General features: G+C 43.2%; 2 protein-coding genes across 5 annotated transcripts; both read right to left on the bottom strand.

The window, feature by feature from the left end:
- Positions 1 to 5,409: 5,409 nt before the first annotated feature.
- Positions 5,410 to 6,795, bottom strand: LOC119298562. Of its 2 annotated transcripts, none has more exons than XM_037575919.1 (2): positions 6,629 to 6,795; positions 5,410 to 6,554 (listed from the first exon to the last, which is right to left on the bottom strand). In XM_037575919.1, the coding sequence occupies exon 2, from the start codon at positions 6,269 to 6,271 to the stop codon at positions 5,543 to 5,545; it is 729 nt and encodes a 242-aa protein (XP_037431816.1). In that variant the 5' UTR covers positions 6,272 to 6,554; positions 6,629 to 6,795; the 3' UTR covers positions 5,410 to 5,542. The 2 variants fall into 2 exon arrangements, with proteins under 2 accessions (XP_037431816.1, XP_037431815.1); XM_037575918.1 differs by having other exon boundaries at positions 5,410 to 6,549.
- Positions 6,796 to 12,105: 5,310 nt separating this feature from the next.
- Positions 12,106 to 17,209, bottom strand: LOC119304355 (BAG family molecular chaperone regulator 6-like). 3 transcript variants are annotated; one of them, XM_037581537.1, is made up of 6 exons: positions 17,057 to 17,209; positions 14,734 to 16,765; positions 14,319 to 14,621; positions 14,083 to 14,223; positions 13,791 to 13,976; positions 12,106 to 13,687 (listed from the first exon to the last, which is right to left on the bottom strand). In XM_037581537.1, exons 2-6 carry the CDS (start codon positions 16,678 to 16,680, stop codon positions 12,359 to 12,361), a joined length of 3,906 nt encoding a protein of 1,301 aa, XP_037437434.1. In that variant the 5' UTR covers positions 16,681 to 16,765; positions 17,057 to 17,209; the 3' UTR covers positions 12,106 to 12,358. The 3 variants fall into 3 exon arrangements, with proteins under 3 accessions (XP_037437434.1, XP_037437435.1, XP_037437436.1); XM_037581538.1 differs by having other exon boundaries at positions 12,107 to 13,684; positions 17,057 to 17,208; XM_037581539.1 differs by having other exon boundaries at positions 12,107 to 13,687; positions 13,791 to 13,973; positions 17,057 to 17,208.
- Between the last annotated feature and the right edge of the window lie 4,168 nt (positions 17,210 to 21,377).

The following is a 21,377-nucleotide window of genomic DNA, read 5'->3' as shown; positions in this document are numbered from 1 at the left end:
CCCCCACCCGCGCCTGGCCGCCGGAGCCCGGCCGGCGGAGCTCTCTGCTCTGACCCGTCGGGTGCCCCTGCCCGCGCCCGTTGAACGCCTGCTTCGGTGGCCTCCTGGGCCACTGGCAACCAGGGCCCACAACCCCCTGTTCTGTTAAAAAATGTGTTAATAAAAATAAAATAAATACTAAAATATTTAATTAATTAATTAGTGGTTCAGTTAATTAACTTAATTAATTTTCCCTAACTAACTAATTAGCTAATTAGTTAGTCAGATGACTCCATGACAGTGGGGCCCCACCCCTAGTTACCTTAATTTAACCCCCCCTTTAAAATATGTGGCACTGACAGATGGGCCCCATTGACCCTGTTGACTGGTCAACTTTGACCCAGTCAACGCTGTCTGGGCACTGAACGGCCCCACACGTCAGGGTTGAGTGCTGACGTCATAATGACATCATGCTGATGCAATAACCCCATTTTAGATTTAATAATAATTCTAGAATAGTGTTTAAAACTTTGAAAAATCATAGAAAATAATCCGTAGCTCGGATGAAAAAGTTTTCTACATAAAAGTTGCTCAGAACGATGAGACGAATCTGAACACGTGGTCTGTTTACCTGTCAGATGCCTCTAACTATCAGGGCACTCAGCCTCCTTCTTCGGCATGTGGTGGCACTCTGCCTCCTTCTTCACCTACGCCGGCGCGCCCGAACGGCCAACAGCCTCCTCCTGGTCCGCCTCACCAGCAAGGGCGGAAGAGACCCGCCGCCGCTCCGGCTGCTCCGGCACGTCGTAGTCCTTCTACTCTGCCTCGTAAGCAACAAAAGAAGACAGCCGCAGCCGTTCCGTCTGCTCGGCCGACGTCTAGCAGTACAGCCAGAGGCGGGAGACAATACAAATTCGGTCAATCTCTCAAGCCTCTAGAGAAGTTACCATATGAGAGGATCGTGGAGGAAACCACGAAGATCGTGCAAGCAGAAGTGAGGGACTTCTTTGAAGTGGTGAAAGCAAAGAAACATCCACCTCTGGAGGAGAAGATAGATCCGGTGAAAGCGAAGCGCACTCTGGCTGCCCTGAAGAAACCACCAAAGTCTCCGCCAAAAGGCAACTATGAGCGCATTATTAAAGGTCATTTATCGAAGCAGAGCGGTCGGGAAGTACTATCAATGATCAAAGGTTAAAAGAACGACGAGCTGGGAAAAAAATTGCCCAGCTCGGCGAACAAGCGAACCAATCGTGCCCCCCGCTCAAGGTGTCTAGCGATATCGTCGCTAATGATCCGAGGATGGTGCCCGGTTATACCAATCTTGGAGATTACCTGCCCGACAATGTAGATTATGATTTCTTGGAGGTGGACGAACACAGATACCATTACGGGAAGCCTCTCATCAAAGATGAAAGATCTCTAACAACGATGATGCGAAGATTTCATGATTGGTACGTGAAAATCTGCAGAGAGTCTGGGGGGTGAATATTTTGACGCTGAGAGTTAAAGACGAGCATGACCTCGTTGGATTTGATCTGTTTAATGTTCCATTGAAGAGTTCTTCCAGTTTTTTAATCAAAAGGCCCATTATAAATTAACGGTCACTTGCTACTGTCTGTAAGTACTACTTCTATCATTAAGTCTCTATATATAGGTCAGCTCTTTCATTGCATGTATATATAATTATCCTCACTATATTATACAGATTGAAGATCGCCGAATTGAAGAAAAGACAAATCGGTGATATTGGATTCATTAACACAAATCTCATAGATGCATATACGATTGAATTTAAGGCCAGAGAGACCAAGGCCAACTTGCTACGATCGTTCGTAATAAATGAAAACAAAGATATAATACTCTTTCCTTATAACTTCAAGTGAGTGTTACTATCTTGTGCATATTCGGTTTCCCTTATTAGTCTAGGTTATATTAATGTAATTGATGAGTTATGCATGCGTGTGCAGGTTCCACTATATTCTCCTAGAGATTAAGCTTGAGCAGGGACTAGTAACTGTCTTAGACTCGAGACGAAAAGATCCCCAGGAGTATGCGAACATGACTGAAATGCTCATTTGGATCACGGCACGCCCCTATATAGACGACGCGATTAACATGTTTCTGAAATCCCGAACCAGTCGACCGAAGAAAAAACACACCTCCTACGCAAATAAAAGACATACATAATGTACCGAGACTACACCCCAGAACACCCCCACCACAACACCTCATCTGGTGTTGATCTAATTTAAATACATGAAAATCTTTGAAATTCATAAGCATTTTCAAAATTCATGTTTAAAAAAGGACAATCTTCAAATCCATGAATTATTTTTTGAAATTTTGGATCTTTTTTTCAAATTAGGGAATGCTTGTTTTAAAACTCCTGAACATTTTTAAATTGATTAACCTTTTTTATGAATTTGCAAACATTTTAAAAAATTTAGAAAGTGCTTAGAAACCGTCAAAAATTAAAAAAAACAGCCGAAAAATACATTAGTCCTATAGTTTTTTCCCGTTTAGAATTTTTTTACTATTCTTTTAGGAAAAACAGCCAAGCTTAACTTATCAATGTTTAACAAAATTGCGATACTGAAATCATTTGTTGTTGGCTAGTCCTGTAGGTGTAAGGCACAGCTATGTCCCGCTAGTAGCAAGACGTAGGGTACACTCACGTTAGCTACCTCCGTAAATGGACCGGCCCAGCGCATGGGAGGCCACAGGCCACTGCCTTGTTTTTTTTAACATTTTTAGTTATTTTTATTTTATGTTTGTACTTTCAAATATTCTATATATTAAAATTATATTATATATCCAAAATAGTAAATCAAGGATTCGAAAAATGCTAAATGTGTATAGAGTAGATGTTTCTCATGTATACAAAAAATATATACAATGTGTCTGAAAAAAGTTGATCATCTATTTTAAAAATATTAATCAAGCATTTGAAAAAATGTTCAACAAGTATTTGAAAATTTTAGTCAAGCATTAGAAAACATTAATGTGTATAGAAAATATGTTTGTCATGTATACAAAAAAAACAAAAGAATACAATGTATATCAAAATTATATTTAATCATGTTAAACCAATATTTAACGTGTATACACTAATGTTCCTGGTGTATATGGAAACATACAACGTACATTAAAAAAGTAGACATGAAACAAATATTTAAAAAAGTTGATTATCTACTTATTTAAAAAAGGTTAATCATGTTTATAAGAAGATGCTCCTGATGTATATATAAAAAATGTACATTATGTGTGAAAATGTTTATTGCTGTTAATAAAATATTCACCGTGTATTGAAAAATGTTGACCATGTATTCAAAAAGTGCTAATCTTGTATTTGAAAAAAAATATGTATTAGATATATACCAAAAGTGTACAATGTATATGAAAAAATTAGATATAAAAATATTAGTTTTCAAAAAATGTTAATCATATATTTTCAAAATATTAAACGTGTATATAAAATATGTTTCCGATGTATATGAAAACTGTTGAATGTGTATTGGAAATATTGTCATGTGTGAAGAAAAAGAAAACCGATGAAAATCAACAAAGAAGCAAAGAAAACGGAAGAAGCCCAATAAAAACCATCCCGCTCATGTCCGCAGTGACCCCCCATCTAGTCGTTGCTGGAGACGAGGAGCCTCTGCAACATCTCCTTCAGCTATTGGTTCTCACTACCAAACATTAACGTGCGTTGCAATGACACAAAAAAATGTCATGACTCTATTCCAATAAGCATGTGTTAAGACTCCTAACAAATCCACGTACTCTAATTCGACACAACGCCTGACCGTATCACCGTTTATCATTCTTCCCACCCTCGCGAACGGTGACCATGATGCCCACCTGACCACCGCATGTCAGTAATCATTGTGCCCACACAAGGAAATGTTCAAAACTTCAAGAACTAATCTCGGCGAGCTAGGCATGTAGGTTGCCCTTCTCGAGGTATTCCTTGTACCTGGTCCATACATCTCCCCTCATACTTCTACTCTCTTTTGCACGATCAAGCAATGATTGCCATGAATAAAGGTTGTGCCGATCAAGGAGGTGAGTCGCGACACATCACCGGAGGTGAAAAAGGCTCGTCGATGACGAAGTGACAGAGAAGGATGTAGAGGCCGGACGTCACACGTGGAGATATGCTGCTACCCTTTGTAGGAGAGGATGAGTAATGCCACATGGACAGCGGCATAGTGAGTGCCAACCATTGTTTATGTGTGTATAATGCATGGCAATGTATGCAGCGGCGGAGCTAGCGAATTTCCGAAGCCTGGTCACAGTTTAAACTAAAGCACTTCAATTTTTTTATTTACCAAGAAACATATTTGAATAAATATCATGTATTACCTCTGTCTAAAACTAGTTTTTTTAGATTTGTCTGGATACGGACGTACCTAACCCAAAAAGGTGCCCGGGCTCGGTTTTCACGGGTTTCAATGGGTTTCCTTTTCTTTCTTCGTTTTTATCTGTTTCATTCTTGCTTTCACTTTTTTTTTGCTTTTCTTTGTTTTTTCATTTTTCTTTGTTTCACTATTTTTCCTCATTTCTTTCACAGTTTTCACATATTTTCTTTATTTTCTTTTTTCTTGATTTTCACTGCTTTTTTATTTTTTATTACTTTATTCATTTTCTTTGGTTTTCCTTGTTTTTCTTTGTTTCTTTATCGGCTTTCTCTGTTCTCATTCTTGTGCAATTGTTTTCTTCAGTTTTTATTTTCCTTATGAAATTATTGTTGATATAAGGAAAATAAAAACTGAAGATTCAAATTTTCTGAATACATTGTTGATATTACATTGTGTTGATAAAATTATTTGTGTTGATACAAGATTCAAATTTTCTGAATACATGTCTAATATTTTTTCCATACATATTTCATATTTTTTAAATGTTTGATTAACAATTTTCAAATACAAGATTAACATTTTTTTAATACATGGTCCACATTTTATATATGCACATTTAGCATTTTGCAAATGCTTGATTACCATGTTTCAAGTACTTGTTTAACATTTTCTAAAATTCTTGATTTTAAATGTGTGATAAACTTTTTTTTACACAAATTATATATTTTAATATAAATATTTCGTATACATGAGGAACATTTTTCTATATACATGTAAGTATTTTTATCTAATGTGTTATGTAATATGTTTTTTGTAATATCCAATTTGTTTAGAATATCTAAAAGTATAAAAATTAAAACATAAAACAATAAACAGGAAGAACATTTTTTAGACAAAACGAAAAGAATGTAAAAGAGAATACAAAAGAATGTAAACCCGAACATAATGCATGTTCAGATTCAGTCTTTTTTTTTCCTTTTTCCTTTTTTGGTTTTCTTCGTTTCTTTTCAAGACTTTTCTTATTTTTCAGAAATGGGCAGATAATTTAAACCAATGTTTGGCTTTGGAAAACAATTGTTCATCTTTTTCCTTTACATACATACATACATACATACATACATACATGCATACATACATACATACATGCATACATACATACATAGACGTAACCTGGAACTCGAGACATGAATCATGGTCATTCTTCAGTGGACGTTGTTGGCCGTCGTGTCCCTGACTGCCCTGTGCTGCACCCTCACCTTGGGCCTCCTCCTCTTGTGCACCGCGAGCTTCCTCTCCAGCGACTTCACCTTGTCGCTCAGCTCCGCGATGATCCCCATCTGGTCGTTGCCGGACACGAGGAGCTTCTGCAGCATCTCCTTCAGCTTCTGGTCCTCGTCGCTCAGTCCCTCCTTGTTCTTGTCGTCGTCGTCGCCCTTCGGACAGTTATCGTGCGTCGCAGGGGCCGTAGCTTCTGCTGATTCTTCCTCTGGAGGTGCTCCTTCAGAACCGTCTTCCGGCTTGCCCGCTTCTGGCACAGGTACTGCAGAATTTGCCCCTGTTGCACATGATACAGTCTCTGCAGGCATGGTGTCATTGCCCTCTGTTGCTTCAGAAGCACCCAGTTTACCTCCATCGTCATGTTCCTCCGTTTGAAGGTCACCTTGGCTCTTCAAGGGCAACTTGGAGTCAGGATTATCACCGGCTAGTCCGTCCCCTGTACCTCCAGGCAGGGCAGGTTCAGGGCTAGTGTTACTCACCGATCCTGAATCGTTCAGTGTATCTTCCATGGTCTTGCCTCTCGTTTCCAGTGGTACGGCTTCGGGCTCCTCACCAATTGCATCATTCAGAGTATTTTCCATGGCGGTGCCTTCGGTTTCCACTGGTACGGCTTCAGGCACCTCTCCAAGTGCATCATTCAGAGAATTTTCCATGGGCTTGCCTTCGACTTCTAGTGGCACAGCTTCAGTCTCCTCTGCAATGGCAGAGCCACCTGCTGGGTCCTCCACAGGAAGTTCATTTTGCTGATCCACAAGTGTTGAATCAACCTTACCAGAAACCCCTTGATCTGATTCTTCAGTGCCGCAGTTTTGATCAGCAAATCCTTCACTGCATTGTTTCAACGCCGAGCCATCCAGGTAGTGCCTTGATAATCCTTCACTCTTCGCTGCGGCTTCCTCCTCCTCACATTAACAATGTTAACATCCAATCCCTGAACTAAGAGATTATCTTATTAACCAATGAGCAAATACTATACGCCAACCAACAACATAAACAGAAATACAACTTACTTCTTCAGTACATCCTTCCCTCAAAATGCCTGGCTCTTCCATTTGTTCATAAAATTGCAACTTTTTGTTCATCAAATTCAAAATTTATTCATCCATTTTTTTTTTCAAAAAATGTTCTTGAATACAAATTTTGTTCATCAAGGTAAAAAAATGTTCATCGAATTGAAATTTAGTTCATCAAATACAAAAAAATGTTCAACATTATTAGAAAATACTCATTAAATATTGTTAATCAAAATAAATAAATGATCATTTAAGTTCAGGAAAGGTTTAGTCGTTTGAAATCGCAAACATTTTTTGAATGAAAAACTGTTTTTGAATTTGGTGAACATTTTTTGAATCAAGAAATATTTTCGAATTCAGTGAACATTTTTCTAAATCTGTTCAATATTTTCTGAAAATCAGAACCTTTTTCTAAAACTAAAAAAAACAGGGGCACCTCGCGCCCCACATGGGCCGGCCTAGAGAGGTGCACAGGGGGGGTGTATTTGGTGCGCCGGGAAAATTGGTGCTACTGGTGCATCAGACCTGTTGCACATTCAAAAATGTTCGAAAAGATCCAAAAAAACTTAATGCATTGACATATGTTGTCACAAAAATTCAAATTTGACATCAATGTGCCAACAGGACAAAACTAAAGCCGAGCTTGTATTACGTAGTAGTATTTAGTGTCAAATTTGTTGTTTTTGTATCTTGACCAATGTTTCAAATTTTGATTTGAATTTTTGTAGAACATACATTGATGGTTTATCGATGCACTATTTTTTTTTGCGAATTTTTTTGAACATTTTTTAATGTGCAACGGGAACCTGTGCACTGGTAGCACCAATTTCCCGCTGCACCAGAACCTTCTAAAAGAACATTGATGTTATGTCAATAGGATTCGGCAGGCCAAATATGCTTCCACAGAAACTGGCTGGCCCTGTTTGGATACTCTAAATCAGTTAGAGGTTAGAGTTAGATTCTAACCTTAAACTAACCCTGAACTAACTCTAACCAAAGAGGTGTTTGGATGGCAGAGTTAGATGAAGCGCGGATATGACAAGACGCCTTCACGAATGGCGCGCGAGTGAGGAAGGGAGAGGACGAGAAGCTTTGAGGAAGTGGGGAGAGATCTGCTACGGCGAGAGCAAGAGATAAAGTGTTTTTTTAATGGTTCCAAGAAGAACTAACCCAAATAAGCACCTCTTGAGTGGGTCAGAATTTTTGAATGGGTTAGATGCATCTAACCCAAACTAACCCTTCTGTTTGGATATTTTTGAGTTAGTTAAGTCCAATCTAACCCAAACTAACTCTAACCTATGAATCCAAAAAGGACCGCAAACTGAAAACTATAGCAGAGGAGGAAAGACCCACTAAAAAACAGAGGGAAGAAATACAGCAGAGTATCCAAGACACACAGATACGAAGCATCCTCTTAAACTGTACGATGTTCCTCACGACCATGTGAACCGCTGAACGTACACTGCAGCATAGTACTAGCATATACTAAAATACTAGGCCCGTAAGGGTTCGATTTTTCTAGTTTTTTCGGATTTTTTTTTACCCCTATTGACTGAGCGACACGTGTGCACAGTGGTTTTCCTGAAGTGGTTGATCACTTGGGTTGTGTCTGTTTCTTCTAGAGATGCATGGGCTTCTCTTGTCTCATGTGTCCCATGTGAAAAGATGGTTTGACAGCATGGGCTGATTTTGTCTCATGTGAGAAAAATATATTAGCTGCATGGGCTGTTGTATGGGCTGGTGTGCGTGTGTTGCTGCATGGCTCATGCATGCATGCATGTGTCCACGTTTGCATGCTTGTAGTTCCACGTTTGCATACATTTGTGTTCTAGGTCCTTCTTTGCTTGCCTATAAGTAGCTCCTTTTTGTGTTCTTCTCTTCTGTGTACTTCTTGTTTGCTTGGTCTCTCTTATGGTTTGTGTTGTTACACATGGTTCTCAGCGCGTTCCTTCGATGTCCTTGGGCTCTTCTTCTTTCGTTGGTGCTTCTGATGGGAGGTTGGCTGGTAAGGGTGGTTCTAATCTTGGTGAGTATTGTTCTTTCATTTGTAGGGTTTGGTTTGCTGATTTTTTGTAGTGTTTTTTATTGTGTTTATGATGTTGTGTGTTTTTTGGTTCGAGGGCTGATGAGTCGTGGTGGCGACGCCAGGAACGACAGCCGTGGGAAACGTCCTGTATATTCATCGTTTGGTGGGTATTTAGCATGCTTCTTTTTGTTCTTGTTATTTGCCTGGATTCTTTTTTATATACCCCCAGGCTCTAGAATAGTAGATCCTGTTGTTGCTATTTATCTCTAAATCTGGTTTCAGGGTCTTTGTGTTGTTTTGTGATTTCTTGTTTTTATTTGTTTATTGTGGTTATTTGCAGGTCCTCCGATTTCTCCATCGTATTTGGATCCAGACAAAGCTTACTCTTGCCGGCAGGAAGGTTCCTGTTTACTTCATGATGGTGGACGTCCTATGTACTTCCTCCGTCCGAAAATACTGGTCATAAAAAAAGGATGTATCTAGAACTAAAATACGTCTAGATACATCTCCTTTTATCCATTTTGATGACAAGTATTTTCGGACGGAGGGAGTATTGTTTATTTCACTTTCTGTTTGGTTTGTCATTTATTCCTTTTTTGTTCTTTTACACTTACGTCAGTGGCATGTCTCTTGATTTGCCTCCCATTTTATGATATCCTTGACAAGAAGCTAAATGAAGAGGGCCTAAAGCTAAGGTTTATTTTGGTTTCACTTTAGAATCAAAATAATATTAGTTTTGTAGTCTCCCAAATACTTTCTCCATGAGAATCAGTGATCTTGATTTACATTATTGTTGCAAAGGACTAATTCTATGGGAGAGATAAACAATAAAGATAGGCATCCTGTAGTGCTTCTGCCAAAATGCCATGAAGGTTTTACTTCATCTTTTGGGAGCATAATGAAACAAAAGGTATAACCAGTTGCACTAGCAAGTAGTAATCTGAAAAGATATCTAGATGCTCTCATGGCAAGTCAACGTACGCTACCCTGTTATCCTTTTTCAATAATAAAAAATGCATGTAGACATATTTTGGAGAGCCCATGTTTGATCAGGTTTGCTTCTTGTGTTTTTGACTGGTTTACTTGTTTGCATAGGGAGGGACAAGGAATTAAGAGAAAGAGAAGGCTCAGCACCTCTATTTGCATGTCAAATCTGAAGTGGGGAGCTGCATCAAGTATGTGGAGAAGAAAGAGGAGCATACCTACAGTAGTACAATGCCCAGTCTTCTATATTAGGCAGCAAATGGTTCTGGTGCAGAAATACCCACATTTGAACCCTGAGGCTGAGATGATCACTTTGTCATTAGTTAGGATCCAAACCAATTGTTTATATTGTTCATGTTTATCTTTTATATACACAGTTACTTTCTACTGATTTTACTTCAAATTAATTGCAGTTTATTCAAATTAGATGGGCCAATAAATATTAAAAACTAAGTTCAGAACTCTCATTCCAAATGGTGAGTGAGTGAAGGACCAGAAGCTTTCCCAGTCACTAAAAGTTCTTAAGGCCAACAAAAGAAACTAAATACACAGTGGTTGTGCGTCACTAGATGGATAGATAGCTGTGTTTTTTTTGCATAATGTTGACAAATAGAATCTGTGTTGGCTGGAATATGTAGCGTAATGTGAAAGCTAACAGCGGATGCGATTCCATCAACTCAAATAAATTTTCCAATAAGCATCATGTCTATCAACTCAAATAAATTTTCCATTAAGCATCATGTCATCTCTGTAGCAATCTGAATTTGTCTTCTTGTGCTTATTTGATTGTAAATACAGTAAATTTGCCATGCTATTTGAAGAAATAAGACTGCCATGGGATGTTAAACAAATTTGACATGGTCTACATGCTAGGGTCATGGCAAGGTCACTACCTAATATGTCATGTTTGAGTAAGCGACTTTTATGAATTTTGCCATGATAACGTGTCAAACATGTGTCATGTGACTTTACAAAAATGTCATGTACGCAAATGAAAATTTCTCTAAAAAATGTCATGTTTGAGCAGACAAAAAATTCTGAATTTTTCCATATGATTTTCCAAAAAAATACCACGTTATTTAGAATATTTCTCTTAATTATTAAATGGCCTACTAATCATGTCTATCAAAATTTGCCATGCACCGGTCAAGCTCCAGATCGGGCATGTATAAATGGAAACACACAAAGTTTACCTGGATTCGCAACGAGGGATGAGTAGACACTGGAGCACATACATAACAAAAGGATTGCTACAAAAAAATTTACAATCTGCAGGACGCTGGATGGCAGTTGAAAATGAAAGGAAACACATTAAGACGTGACGAGGAGGCAAACCTTGTAGTGTAGGAGCATCCGATGTTCCAAGGCCCTTGTGCTTGGGGTGCATCTCAGCTGTAGGTCCAACTGCCCTCCGCGGGCTGCCACATGAGGACATGGTGCTGTTCCCAGTGAGGAGCACCAGGAGCTCCCGCCACGGCGCCAGCTGACCGACCGGCTGTGCTCGCTCCGGGTGAACTTCCCGAGCACACAGGACAAGTCAAATTCGAGCGAGCTTACACACTTCGTGGTTCTTGTACAGAATAATCAACGAGCACGACGGGGACATCCCTAGAAGCCAACTGACAAGCCAAATTCAGCTGTTTTTACAGGAAACAGGCAACAACGACGGAGATGTTCCAAGGGACTCACCAATGTCCATGAGGTATGGACTGCGTCGAGTGGCTACGGCGGCGAGGAGAACCTCCTTCCGCAGACGCGCGCTGTCGGCCGCTAATGCCGAGCGGCTTACACGTGCCTAGCCCTGCCGCTGCGCTTCGAATCGAGACCAACTATGGCTACCACTGGTCCTCCGCGGCCGCCGTTGTAGGAGCAGGGGAAGTGGAGCAGTTCGGGCTCAGGGCGGGATGCGCGGGGCCGTCGGCCGCCGGGAGCAGCTGCCCCGTGCCGCGAGACCCGCCATGGCCGCCACGAGCAGATCGGTGCTTCTGTCGCATCTCCTTTGCCTCTGTGTTACCAGAATGGATAAGAGTGGGTTGGTAGACATGCTTGACTTAACAACATGTTCTTTGTTTCAGTTCTATAAAAAAACAAAAGCTTAGAACTTTCTGCTCTATTAGCTACCAATACTATGTACCGTAGGCTTCCTTTGCATGTATTACCTCCGTCCTGGTTTATTGGTCCCCATTGTATTCGGTGCCAAATTTTGACCAAAAAATTGACTAACAAAATGTTAATGCATGTCAACAAAAATTATATCGTTGGATCCGTATTTAACCATAGTTTTTAATTATTTTCAATTATATAATTTCTTTTGACATGCATGAATATTTTGTTAGTTAAATTTATAGTCAAAATTTAGCACGAAATATAATGGGGACCAATAAACCAGGACGGAGGTAGTATAAGCTAAATGTGTTCATTTTTAGTATGAATAACTATGTAACACCTCAATTCCTACAATGGACTACTAAACCTTGGAAAAAAAGACCTCATCACTCTCTTTTTATGAACCTTTGCCATAAATAAAGTCTTGGGACAACTTACCAAATATTACAAAACTAACTAAATAGCTTATCGCTCTATGTGGCGCGGCGTGCCGCCGCGCACTACCCGCTAGTACAAAGTACTACAGACAGTAGTGATGGAACTTCCATCATGGAAGCATTACAAATTTACAGACATAGCCTGAAGCTTCAGAGATCAACCATGGCCGTTCTTCAGAGGACGTCATTGGCCGTCGCGTTCCTCGCTGGCCTGTGCTGCACCCTCACCTTCGGCCTCCTCTTGCGTGCGAGCTTCCTCTCCAGTGACTTGACCTTGTCGCTCAGCTCCGCGATGACTCCCATCTGGTCGTTGCCGGACGCGAGCACCTTCTGCAGCATCTCCTTCAGCTTCTGGTTCTCGTCGTCCAGGCCCTTGTTCTTGGCGTCGTCGCCGCCCTTGGGACCATTATCGTGCGCTGCCGCTTCTTCTTCCTCTGGAGATGCTCCTTGAGCACCTTCTTCCGGCATTTCTGCTTCTGGTGCAGCTACAGGCACAGCAGAATTTACTCCTGCTGCACAGGCTAGAGTTTCTGCCGGCTTGGTGGCAATGACATTGCCTTGGGTTGTCTCAGAAGCGTCATCACCATCCTGCTCCTTCTGCAGGTCACCTTGGCTCCCCGATGACACCTCCGAGTCAGCACTATCACCGTGCAGCGCGCCACCGTCGTGCTCACACGGAGGTGGTCCGTTGGTTGCGCTTTCAGGCAGGGCAGGCTCAGGTTCAGGTTCAGCACTGCCGTTACTCGGCAGCGATCCTGCATCCTTCAGAGTACTTTCCATGGTCTTGCCTCTGTTTTCCACTGGTACGGCTTCAGGCTCCTCTCCAATTGCATCATCCAGAGTGTTTTCCATGGTCCCAACTCTGCTTTCCAATGCTGCATCTTCAGCCTCCTCTCCAATGGCATCATTCAGAGTATTTTCCATGGTCCTGACTCTGCTTTCCAGTGGTGCAGCTTCAGGCCCCTCTCCAATTCCATCATTCAGAAAAGTTTCCATGGGCTTGCCTTGGACTTCAAATGGTACAGATTCAGTCTTCTCTAAAATGGCAGAGCCGCATTCATTCTGCTGCTCCATGAGTGCTGAATCGTCCATATGAGAAACCTCGCATTGTTTTGTTGCTTCTTCCGATCCTACTAAGACAACATTTTCTTGCGTGGTGTTCTCTGCATTTGCACCCGTATCATAGTCCAGATTCCCAGTGTCGGCAAAAGTAGTTCCATCTAGCTCTTTGCCTGAATCAACCTTGGCGTCTTCTACTTCTTTCTCCATGTCGGCATTGATGACCTCTGCTTGTTGATCTCCTGCATTCACTATTATCGACTCATCTGCAAGAGGTGGATCATTTCCATGTGGATCTGCAACTTCTGAATCCTCCAGATGAAGGGATGGTGCACTTGGTACGTTGCACTGATCTTCAGCAGGAGCAGCATCATGTTTCGGCCGCGAGCTACCAATGGAAGCAGATTCCTGCACCTGACCTCCTCCTTCAACCAAACCGTCCTGCTTTTCATCATACACAATGTTTGAGATTCTCATTACAAACTCTATGTTGCTAATATTGTTTTTTAAACACATCTAGAAAATAATAATAAAAATAAAAACTCACCTTCTTGACGGCCACTTTGCTGTCCGTACATGCTGCAGTCATTGCAGTTGTACCATCCTCAGTTGTAGTAGGAGAAAAACCTTGATCTGATTTTTCAGTGTGGCAGTTTTGCTCAGCAAGCGTATAATGCAATGGCTCGATGTGGTGCGTCGATGATTCTTCACCCTTCTCTGCCGCTTTCTCCTGCTGACATGAACACTATTAACATCCACTTCATGGACAACAAAGTATCTTGAAACCAATGAACAAATACTGTACGCCGACCAAAAACATAAACAGGAACACAACTTACTTCTTCAGTACATTCTTCCCTCAAAATGCCTGGCTCTTCAATTTGGTGCTTCTTCTCAGTGATAACTCCTGATAAAGCTGCATCAGGCATCACATCCATCGCTCGTACTCCTTGACATTCAGTAGGTGCTGCAGCTTTCCCCTATTGGATCACGGTGCACATCAGATATGCTACTTCAAAGCACAAGTGTTTGCTATACTAGGATACATAACAATCGGAAACACAAATCAACTCACTTTGTCTTGTGCTTCTTCATTTGCAGTACTTAATTCTTCCATTTGATGTTTCTGTTCAGTAGAATCTCCATCTTCATTAAACTTCAAGGCAACTTCAGATGAAACGTCATCATGCATAGGCTCGTTGGAGTTAACTGAGGAAGGCAATTGTTCTTCCTGAACTCCAATGAGACTTTCTTCCTCACTCTTAGGGTGATTAGGTTCAGCAGACATTTTCTTGCACAAAGAATCGAGCTTCTCCTGCAAACAAACTAGCTGTCGAGCAACAGACTTCCTAGACTCCCTCACAACTGGATGCAAGCCCTGTACAAGTATATAAAGTGTTAAAACCAACATAGTTCCAAGGATCAAGTAGATAGCATGGGTTTATTTGCATATAATAAAGTGAATCAAATAAAGCTGAAAGATGCAATACCTGAATGGTGTCAAGGTTCAGGAGTAAATTCATGATGGTCTCATTAATAGCGACGTGCTCTTTTTCTGTTGGCTGCTTTGAAGAAGCTTCAAGGGCTTGCAGCTGCTTCTCCACATCTTGCATCTGCATATGGACATTCTTGATCTTCCGTAGTTTCTCCAAGGGTTGCCATCTTCGTACATGGTACCCTCTGTATGCAGACTGAATACGAACAGCGGCATCTGGTTCTGATAACTTGATTTCAAGGGCTAAATTTGGAGCTTCGCCTCGGATCTTATACTCATCCTCCTTTCTGTTTTTGTCACACTCCTGCAAGCTCTTTGCACTGACTTTTTCTTGCGCTTCAGCACTGACGGTAGGTTGCACCTTCTGATCAGTCACACTTGTGGAAACTTGTTCCTCTTGGGCATGCTTCACAGAAGCATCTAGCACTGTTACATTCCTAGGCCCTGTATTTGTGGCAATCTCATCAGATGATTTCTCTTTAATCGGCATCTTACCCTCTTTCTGATGTTCTGATAGCTTTGTCTCCTGGTTCTTGCCTTGGGCCTCTTTTTCAGATACCTTCCTCGTTGCTGGGCTGGATGACCTTGAAGATGTGTTTCCTGATTTCTTCTTTGGCAATGGATCCACTCGCAAGCATACGGGGGGTAATTTTGAAGGTTTAGCCTTGGATGATTCAGCATTGTTGCTTTTCTTATTTTCTCCCTCCTTCTGAACCATAATGGCCTTCTTTTCCTCTTTGTTTCCAGCCATGCAGGATTTCTTCTCATCACTCTCTTTCTGAGCCATAACTGGGATGGTCCTGCAGGTATGAACCTTCTTCTCAACATCCTGCTTCTCCGGCACAACTGAAATAGCACGTTCGTCCCCACTGTTTGATTTCTCCGGCACAACTGAAATAGCAGGTTTATTCCCACTGCTTGGTTTCTCCGGCACAACTGGGATGGTCTTACAATTTCCATCCGCTGTCGTGTCATGCCGATGCTCAGTGCATGCAGGCTGGTTCACCGCTGATGATCGTCCATTTTGTTCTCCAGAGCCATCCCTAGCAGCAGGCTTTTGATCATGATGATCATTACCAAACCAAGACAAGGGAATAATCTTGATCTTCGGCGAAGGCGGATCTTCTTGCGTGTTCTTTGGACTCTGCTCGGTCTCCTTCAGCTCTTTTTTAGCTTCTGGTTTGGTCTCAACGCCATATCCTGGTGGCATCCAAACCATTGGCCACTGATGTTGTTTCGCCTTCTGACTGTCATCAGCTGGCTTCACATCCTCTGTCCTCTCTCCACTCTGAGGAAACCACTTGCTGAAGAACTGAGGTGGAAACTCAAAGCTTGTTCCATTACTAGCCTTGTCCTTCTTGTCACCGGACGGTAGCCACATCACCGGGTACTGGTAGTTTGGGTTCCGAATTATTCTGGAATTGTCTGCATCCTTCTGCTTACTGTCATCCTTCACTTCAGGCACATGTTCTTCGATTTTCACGTTGCTCTTCTGCCCTCCATCTCCATGGCAAACATGGTTCGGACACCCGCAGCAATGGCTCTTGAACTTGTCATATAAACCATTGTATGTTGTCTGATCAAGAGGATAAGGTGGGAATGGGCCAAAGTATGATGATGAGTAGGGGTTCGGATGATGCGGTGGAAATGGACCATGGTAATATGGATAAGGTGGTGGAAGTTCTTGGGGAAATGGGGGTCTGAAACTGTAGTAACCAGGAGGGTATGTGTGGCTGCAGCAGCTGTGGGACTCTGGAAGGCCTGAGTGATTCATGCTACCACTGTATGGCCAAGGGCCATATGGTGGTCGACATGGCGAGCAGTCCGCTTCAGGCATCCCCTGGCGTCCGGCTTCCCAGGCAGGAGGGGGATAATATGGATAGGGAGCATGGTGCCTGTAGTATGAGGAGTATGGATCCATGTAGTGATTTGTTGGATACATGATTTACTAGCTCTTATATATATACTGGTAGGGCAAATGGCTGGACCTGTTTATCAGAGACTCTGCTCTTGTGATACCTGCAATACTGAAGAAAAATTGAGATAAGTGTCATGGTGTACATACAGGATCCATGTTAAATTTGCATGCCTGAAACCAAGCAATACAAATCAAAACCTCCATGACGAATTCATTCATTCAAAGTTCCTTCAGACGTACATACTGTAAAGAAAATAAACCTACATTTGACTGAATCGAAGTTCCACACGGAAATACTCTAGGTACCAGCACTCCATTCATTCATTCAATCATTCATTCAGAGATACTACTATATAAAATGGGGAGGAGGTGCAGAGAGAAGCAGGGGTTGGGTGCTTACAGTTACGGTAGAGCGCGTCGTGGGGATCCGACGAACCGCCACCGGGCCGGGAGAAATCAAGGGTGGGTGCGGGCGGCGGGCGATCTGATTCTTCTTTCTTCTTCCTCTGTTGGTTCCCTCTTGTGTCAGCGCGGAGGGGAAGCAGGTAGTAGATAGGTATTTATCCGTGTGCGCGGAGCCGAAGCCGGGAGAGCGTTCGGGAGATTTCTCGACCCGGATCATGCGCGGGTCGCATTTCTTCTGGGCGCTTCCACCAGCCTCTTTCCTTTTTTTTTTTTTGAGAAAGCTTTCCTTTCTTTTCTTGGCTACGCGTCCCCGACGAGGCCCGCTCCGCTCGACTCGACTGCCCGTGGGCCCACGCACCGCATCTTATTTATAATCTTATATAATAATAACTGAATAATTGCTCCTGCGTTGCGACATGTGAGTGATTATTTTTATATACTTTCTCCGTCTTAAAATAAGTGTCTCAACTTTAAAATTATGCAAAGCTTAATACACTTATTTTGAAATAGATGAAGTGCAATTTTAAAAAGTTTCTATAGGCAATCATTGTGATTTCGTACATACTTGTATTGTTATAAACATTTACTTCCTATTTGGTATATATGGTATAAGAACTTATTGACTTATCAAATAAATATTATTTTATTTTGATACGAGTTAATAAGATCGTGAAACAATTGAGTTGCTTTTAGAGAAAATCAGTGGGGAAACAATCAAAGATGGAACAAAAAATGGATATGGAACGTGAGGTCAGACGAAAAAAAGTTGAAACGGGAACCTTACATTTTTCTTCTTTTTTTAAACATAGTACAAATGCAGATGCCCATACATACGCACATACACTTTGTCGGAGATGGGGCTCCGCGGACCCGAAGAAAGGTTCGAACTCTGGGGTGCGCACGAAGAACTTAGCTACACCCCTGCCTACCGCTCACGATCTCACAGCCTCGACTTCCCGGGCTCGGGAAAGAAGGGAAGGAATGGAACACGAGGATTTACCCATGTTCGGACCACCTTGCGGTGTAAAATCCTACTCCTGCTTTGTGATGGATTGCCTCGCAAGGAGGTTGAGTATGAACTGGTACAAGGGATGGGCTGCTGAAAGGACATGTGGTGCCCCCATGTGTGGTTTTGGTAACTGATGACATTCTTTATGGACTAATGGTTGCATTGAGTTATATTTGAAGGATTTGTCCATAGGCATTTCTTGAAGTCCATGTGCTGGTTTCTAGGAGTTTATGTGTTGACCAAGGTGCTATTAAGGAATTATCCAAAGATTGGTCATGTCAGAGTTGAGCTTATTGCAAGCATGTCTTGAAGAAGAAGATTGTGTGATCATTCATGCTTATCTTCAAGGCATCATCCAAATGAATAGAGTTGGAAATGTTCAAGGTTGATCAAGACTAAGTCAAGACTGAATCAAGTTGATCAACTCATAAAGCGTAGAAGATGTACCGAGAGGGATCAAGTGATCCCATGGTATGGTAAGCATTGTCCATTATGCTTTGTGTACTAACGCATGATCTACGTGTGAGTTCTACGTGGGGTTAGGTTTGTTTCCATGGGTTTGCATCAAGAGGAAGATCTCATACAACCCATGGAGGATGACATCAAGTGGTGATCGTCATCAAGTTTGCGGTGTGCAAGTTCAAGTGGAGCATCACGAAGAGATCATCCTTGAAGCTTTTCGTCCATTGTGGTGTCAATGGACTTGTGAAGATGTGCCAAAGAGTTGCTCACCCATAATGGAGTATGGGGGAGCAATCAACTAGTCTTCATCGAGCGAACACAATCAAGAAAGATGGTCCAACTTGAGGGAGTCAAGATCGTCATCATCTAGCTCAAGTGGACTTCGTGCAAGGCAAAGGTTTGCCCTTGATAGATTTTCTATTTTACCGGTCTCATGGTGATAGTTTGGAGACCAGGTTATAGGATCGATAGCCATACTATCAAGGAGGGCTCTCAAGTGAGTAGCTTGATCATATCGTTCGTCGAGAGCTCAAACCATTGCATCCTTGCATCATCTTTCTTGATTCTTATTTGTATTTTCTCTTTTTGAGGTTTTAGAGCTTGTGGTTATATTCGTGGCAAGCTCTAGTACATTGAAAACGGGTTTCATACGCTTCTTATTGTTATTTCTATCAAGATTGCATTAGTCCTTGTTGCTAGCTTTCCAACAAACTTGGTTTCGTTGAATTCGGAGTCCGTTTGCAGAAGTTGTGTCAGTTTTGGTGTCCTTAAAAAGGCTGCAGCGGTACTACCGCTCATGGGAGCGGTACTAACGCTTGGAGGCCATGTATTTTTTACTACCGCTTTTGGGAGCGGTACTACCGCTTGGAGCGGTACTACTGCGACTACTTCCGTGGCTACTTTCGCTCTGGACCAAAAACTCGTCTTAAGTCCAGCGGTGATAGGCATATATGTATTTTTTTAGTACCGCTACCCTTAGCGGTAGTACCGCTACACCTAGCGGTAGTACCGTGAGACGAGCGGTAGTACCGCTCTGACAGTTCTACCGGCCTTTTGCCTCCTCGCTGTTGTTTTTCAAAGGGCTTCCACCACCCTAGCGGGCGGTAGTACCGCTCTATGCGGGCTGTGAGCATAACAGTTGGATTTTTTCCCACCTATAAAAAGGGATCTTCTTCTCGAATAAACCTTATCCTTTGAGCTCGTGTTCTTCCCCCATTGTTGACCTTCTTTGAGCTGCTATCTCTCAATTTCTCTATGGATTCTTGCTAGTTTGGGGGGGAGGAGATCTAGATCCACATTTCCACCAATAGCTTTCTCCTCTATGTGAGGGAACCCCTTGGATCTAGATCTTGGAGTTCTCCTTCTTGTTCTTCCTCTCACTTTCCTCCCTAGCTGTAACGCCCCGAGACCGATGCGCTAGGTGTCTTCCAGTTATTCGCCGTCATTGCCATGTCATCCGCTTACATGTTGCACTTAGCCATGTCGTCATTTGCATTTCATCTGCATGTTTTCCAAAACTTGCATCCAGTCATTTTCTTCATTGCCCAATTCGAAATCCGACACTCACACACGCACCCGTCGCATTTCCCAGATCTTGTTTCGTGAGCGGGAGAAAAATGTTCTCGTAATGGGCCGAGAGTTGACGAGCAGTCTTGGTATATCACCAGTAGACCGCCTGTCAAATTTCGTTCCATTTGGAGGTCGTTTGATGCCCCAACATTTAACCGCTTTAACCGCCGGACCCATCTCTTTGCAGCCCAGCACCCCTTCACGAGAGCCCACTAGCCCACCTAACTCCTTCCTTGCTCTTCGCCGTTGGATCACGATCGTGTGGGCGAAAACCGTAACCTCCATAGCCCTCTCCTAGCTCCCACTGTCTATATAAACACCTTCCCCCTCCAAAAATTCGGGTAAAAACCCTAGCCCCACTCCTCCTCGCGTCGCCGAACACGTCCGCTCGCCCCCGGACGCATCCACCACCACCAGCCACGTCGCCCGACCAATCAGAGGCCGCCACCTCAGCCGCCGCCGCCTCCATAACCAACCCAGTGCCGTCATGTCTTCGACCGCGCCCACTTCACCGTGCGGGCCCGTGGAGCCCGAGTCAGGCCTGACGAGCCCGAGCCGCCCGCCGCCGCAGCCTCGAGCGTGCCCACGCCTGGCTCCCCGCCTCCCGCAGCTCCTCCCGAGCGCCGCCGTCTCCGCCTCCAGCGTCATCCCACCGCCTCGACCCCGCGCGTCGCCTCGCCGGAGCTGCTCGCTGGAGCAGCAGCAAGCTCCTCTCGCCACCGCCGCCCATGGAGCTCGCCACCGGCCCTGTCCTGCCCTGCTGCGACCAGATCCGGTAGATCCTCCACCCCCGCGCCGATCCCCTCCATCCTCAGCCTCCCCCCATCACTCCACCGCTCGGCGCCGCCGAACCTCGCGCCACCACCGCCCTACCCTGCTCCAGATCGGATCGGGAGGAGACGACGACCAGCGTGCCCCCGTGCCTGGGCCTCGCCTAGCCACATGGCGACCCAGCTGCCGGGCCTCCTCTACTTCTTGGGACACGCAACCCGCTAGGTGAGCACAGGCCAACGCTATCCAATGCCCCGCGCGCATCTTTGTGTTTAGCGCTCACCTTGTTTTTTTCGCTGTTAGAAACGACCAAGTCCAGGCTTATATAAGAGTTTGTCCAAGCTTGTCCTTTGCTACAAAAAGGATTGGGCCATCTTGCTGCACCTTATTTACTTTTACTATTTTTTACCCGTTACCAATTACCTTATCACAAAACTGTCTGTTACCGATAATTTCAGTGCTTGCAGAAAATACCTTGCTGAAAACCGCTTATCATTTCCTTCTG

The sequence above is a fragment of the Triticum dicoccoides genome, chromosome 5A, assembly GCF_002162155.2.
Source record: "Triticum dicoccoides isolate Atlit2015 ecotype Zavitan chromosome 5A, WEW_v2.0, whole genome shotgun sequence".
NCBI lineage: Eukaryota > Viridiplantae > Streptophyta > Magnoliopsida > Poales > Poaceae > Triticum > Triticum dicoccoides.
Note: the sequence above shows the minus strand (reverse complement) of the source record. Positions and strands in the feature narration are given on the sequence as shown.

What these genes read in the sequence shown, in the direction of transcription:
- LOC119304355 (XM_037581537.1), bottom strand. Translation starts at nt 16,680, where the DNA reads ATGTATCCAACAAATCACTACATGGATCCATACTCCTCATACTACAGG. An exon ending in TGAACCTTGACACCATTCAG is followed by an intron (nt 14,622 to 14,733) that starts GTATTGCATCTT and finishes ATACTTGTACAG; the next exon opens with GGCTTGCATCCAGTTGTGAG. An exon ending in GCAAAGTGGCCGTCAAGAAG is followed by an intron (nt 13,688 to 13,790) that starts GTGAGTTTTTAT and finishes TATGATGAAAAG; the next exon opens with CAGGACGGTTTGGTTGAAGG.
- LOC119298562 (XM_037575919.1), bottom strand. Translation starts at nt 6,271, where the DNA reads ATGGAAAATTCTCTGAATGATGCACTTGGAGAGGTGCCTGAAGCCGTA.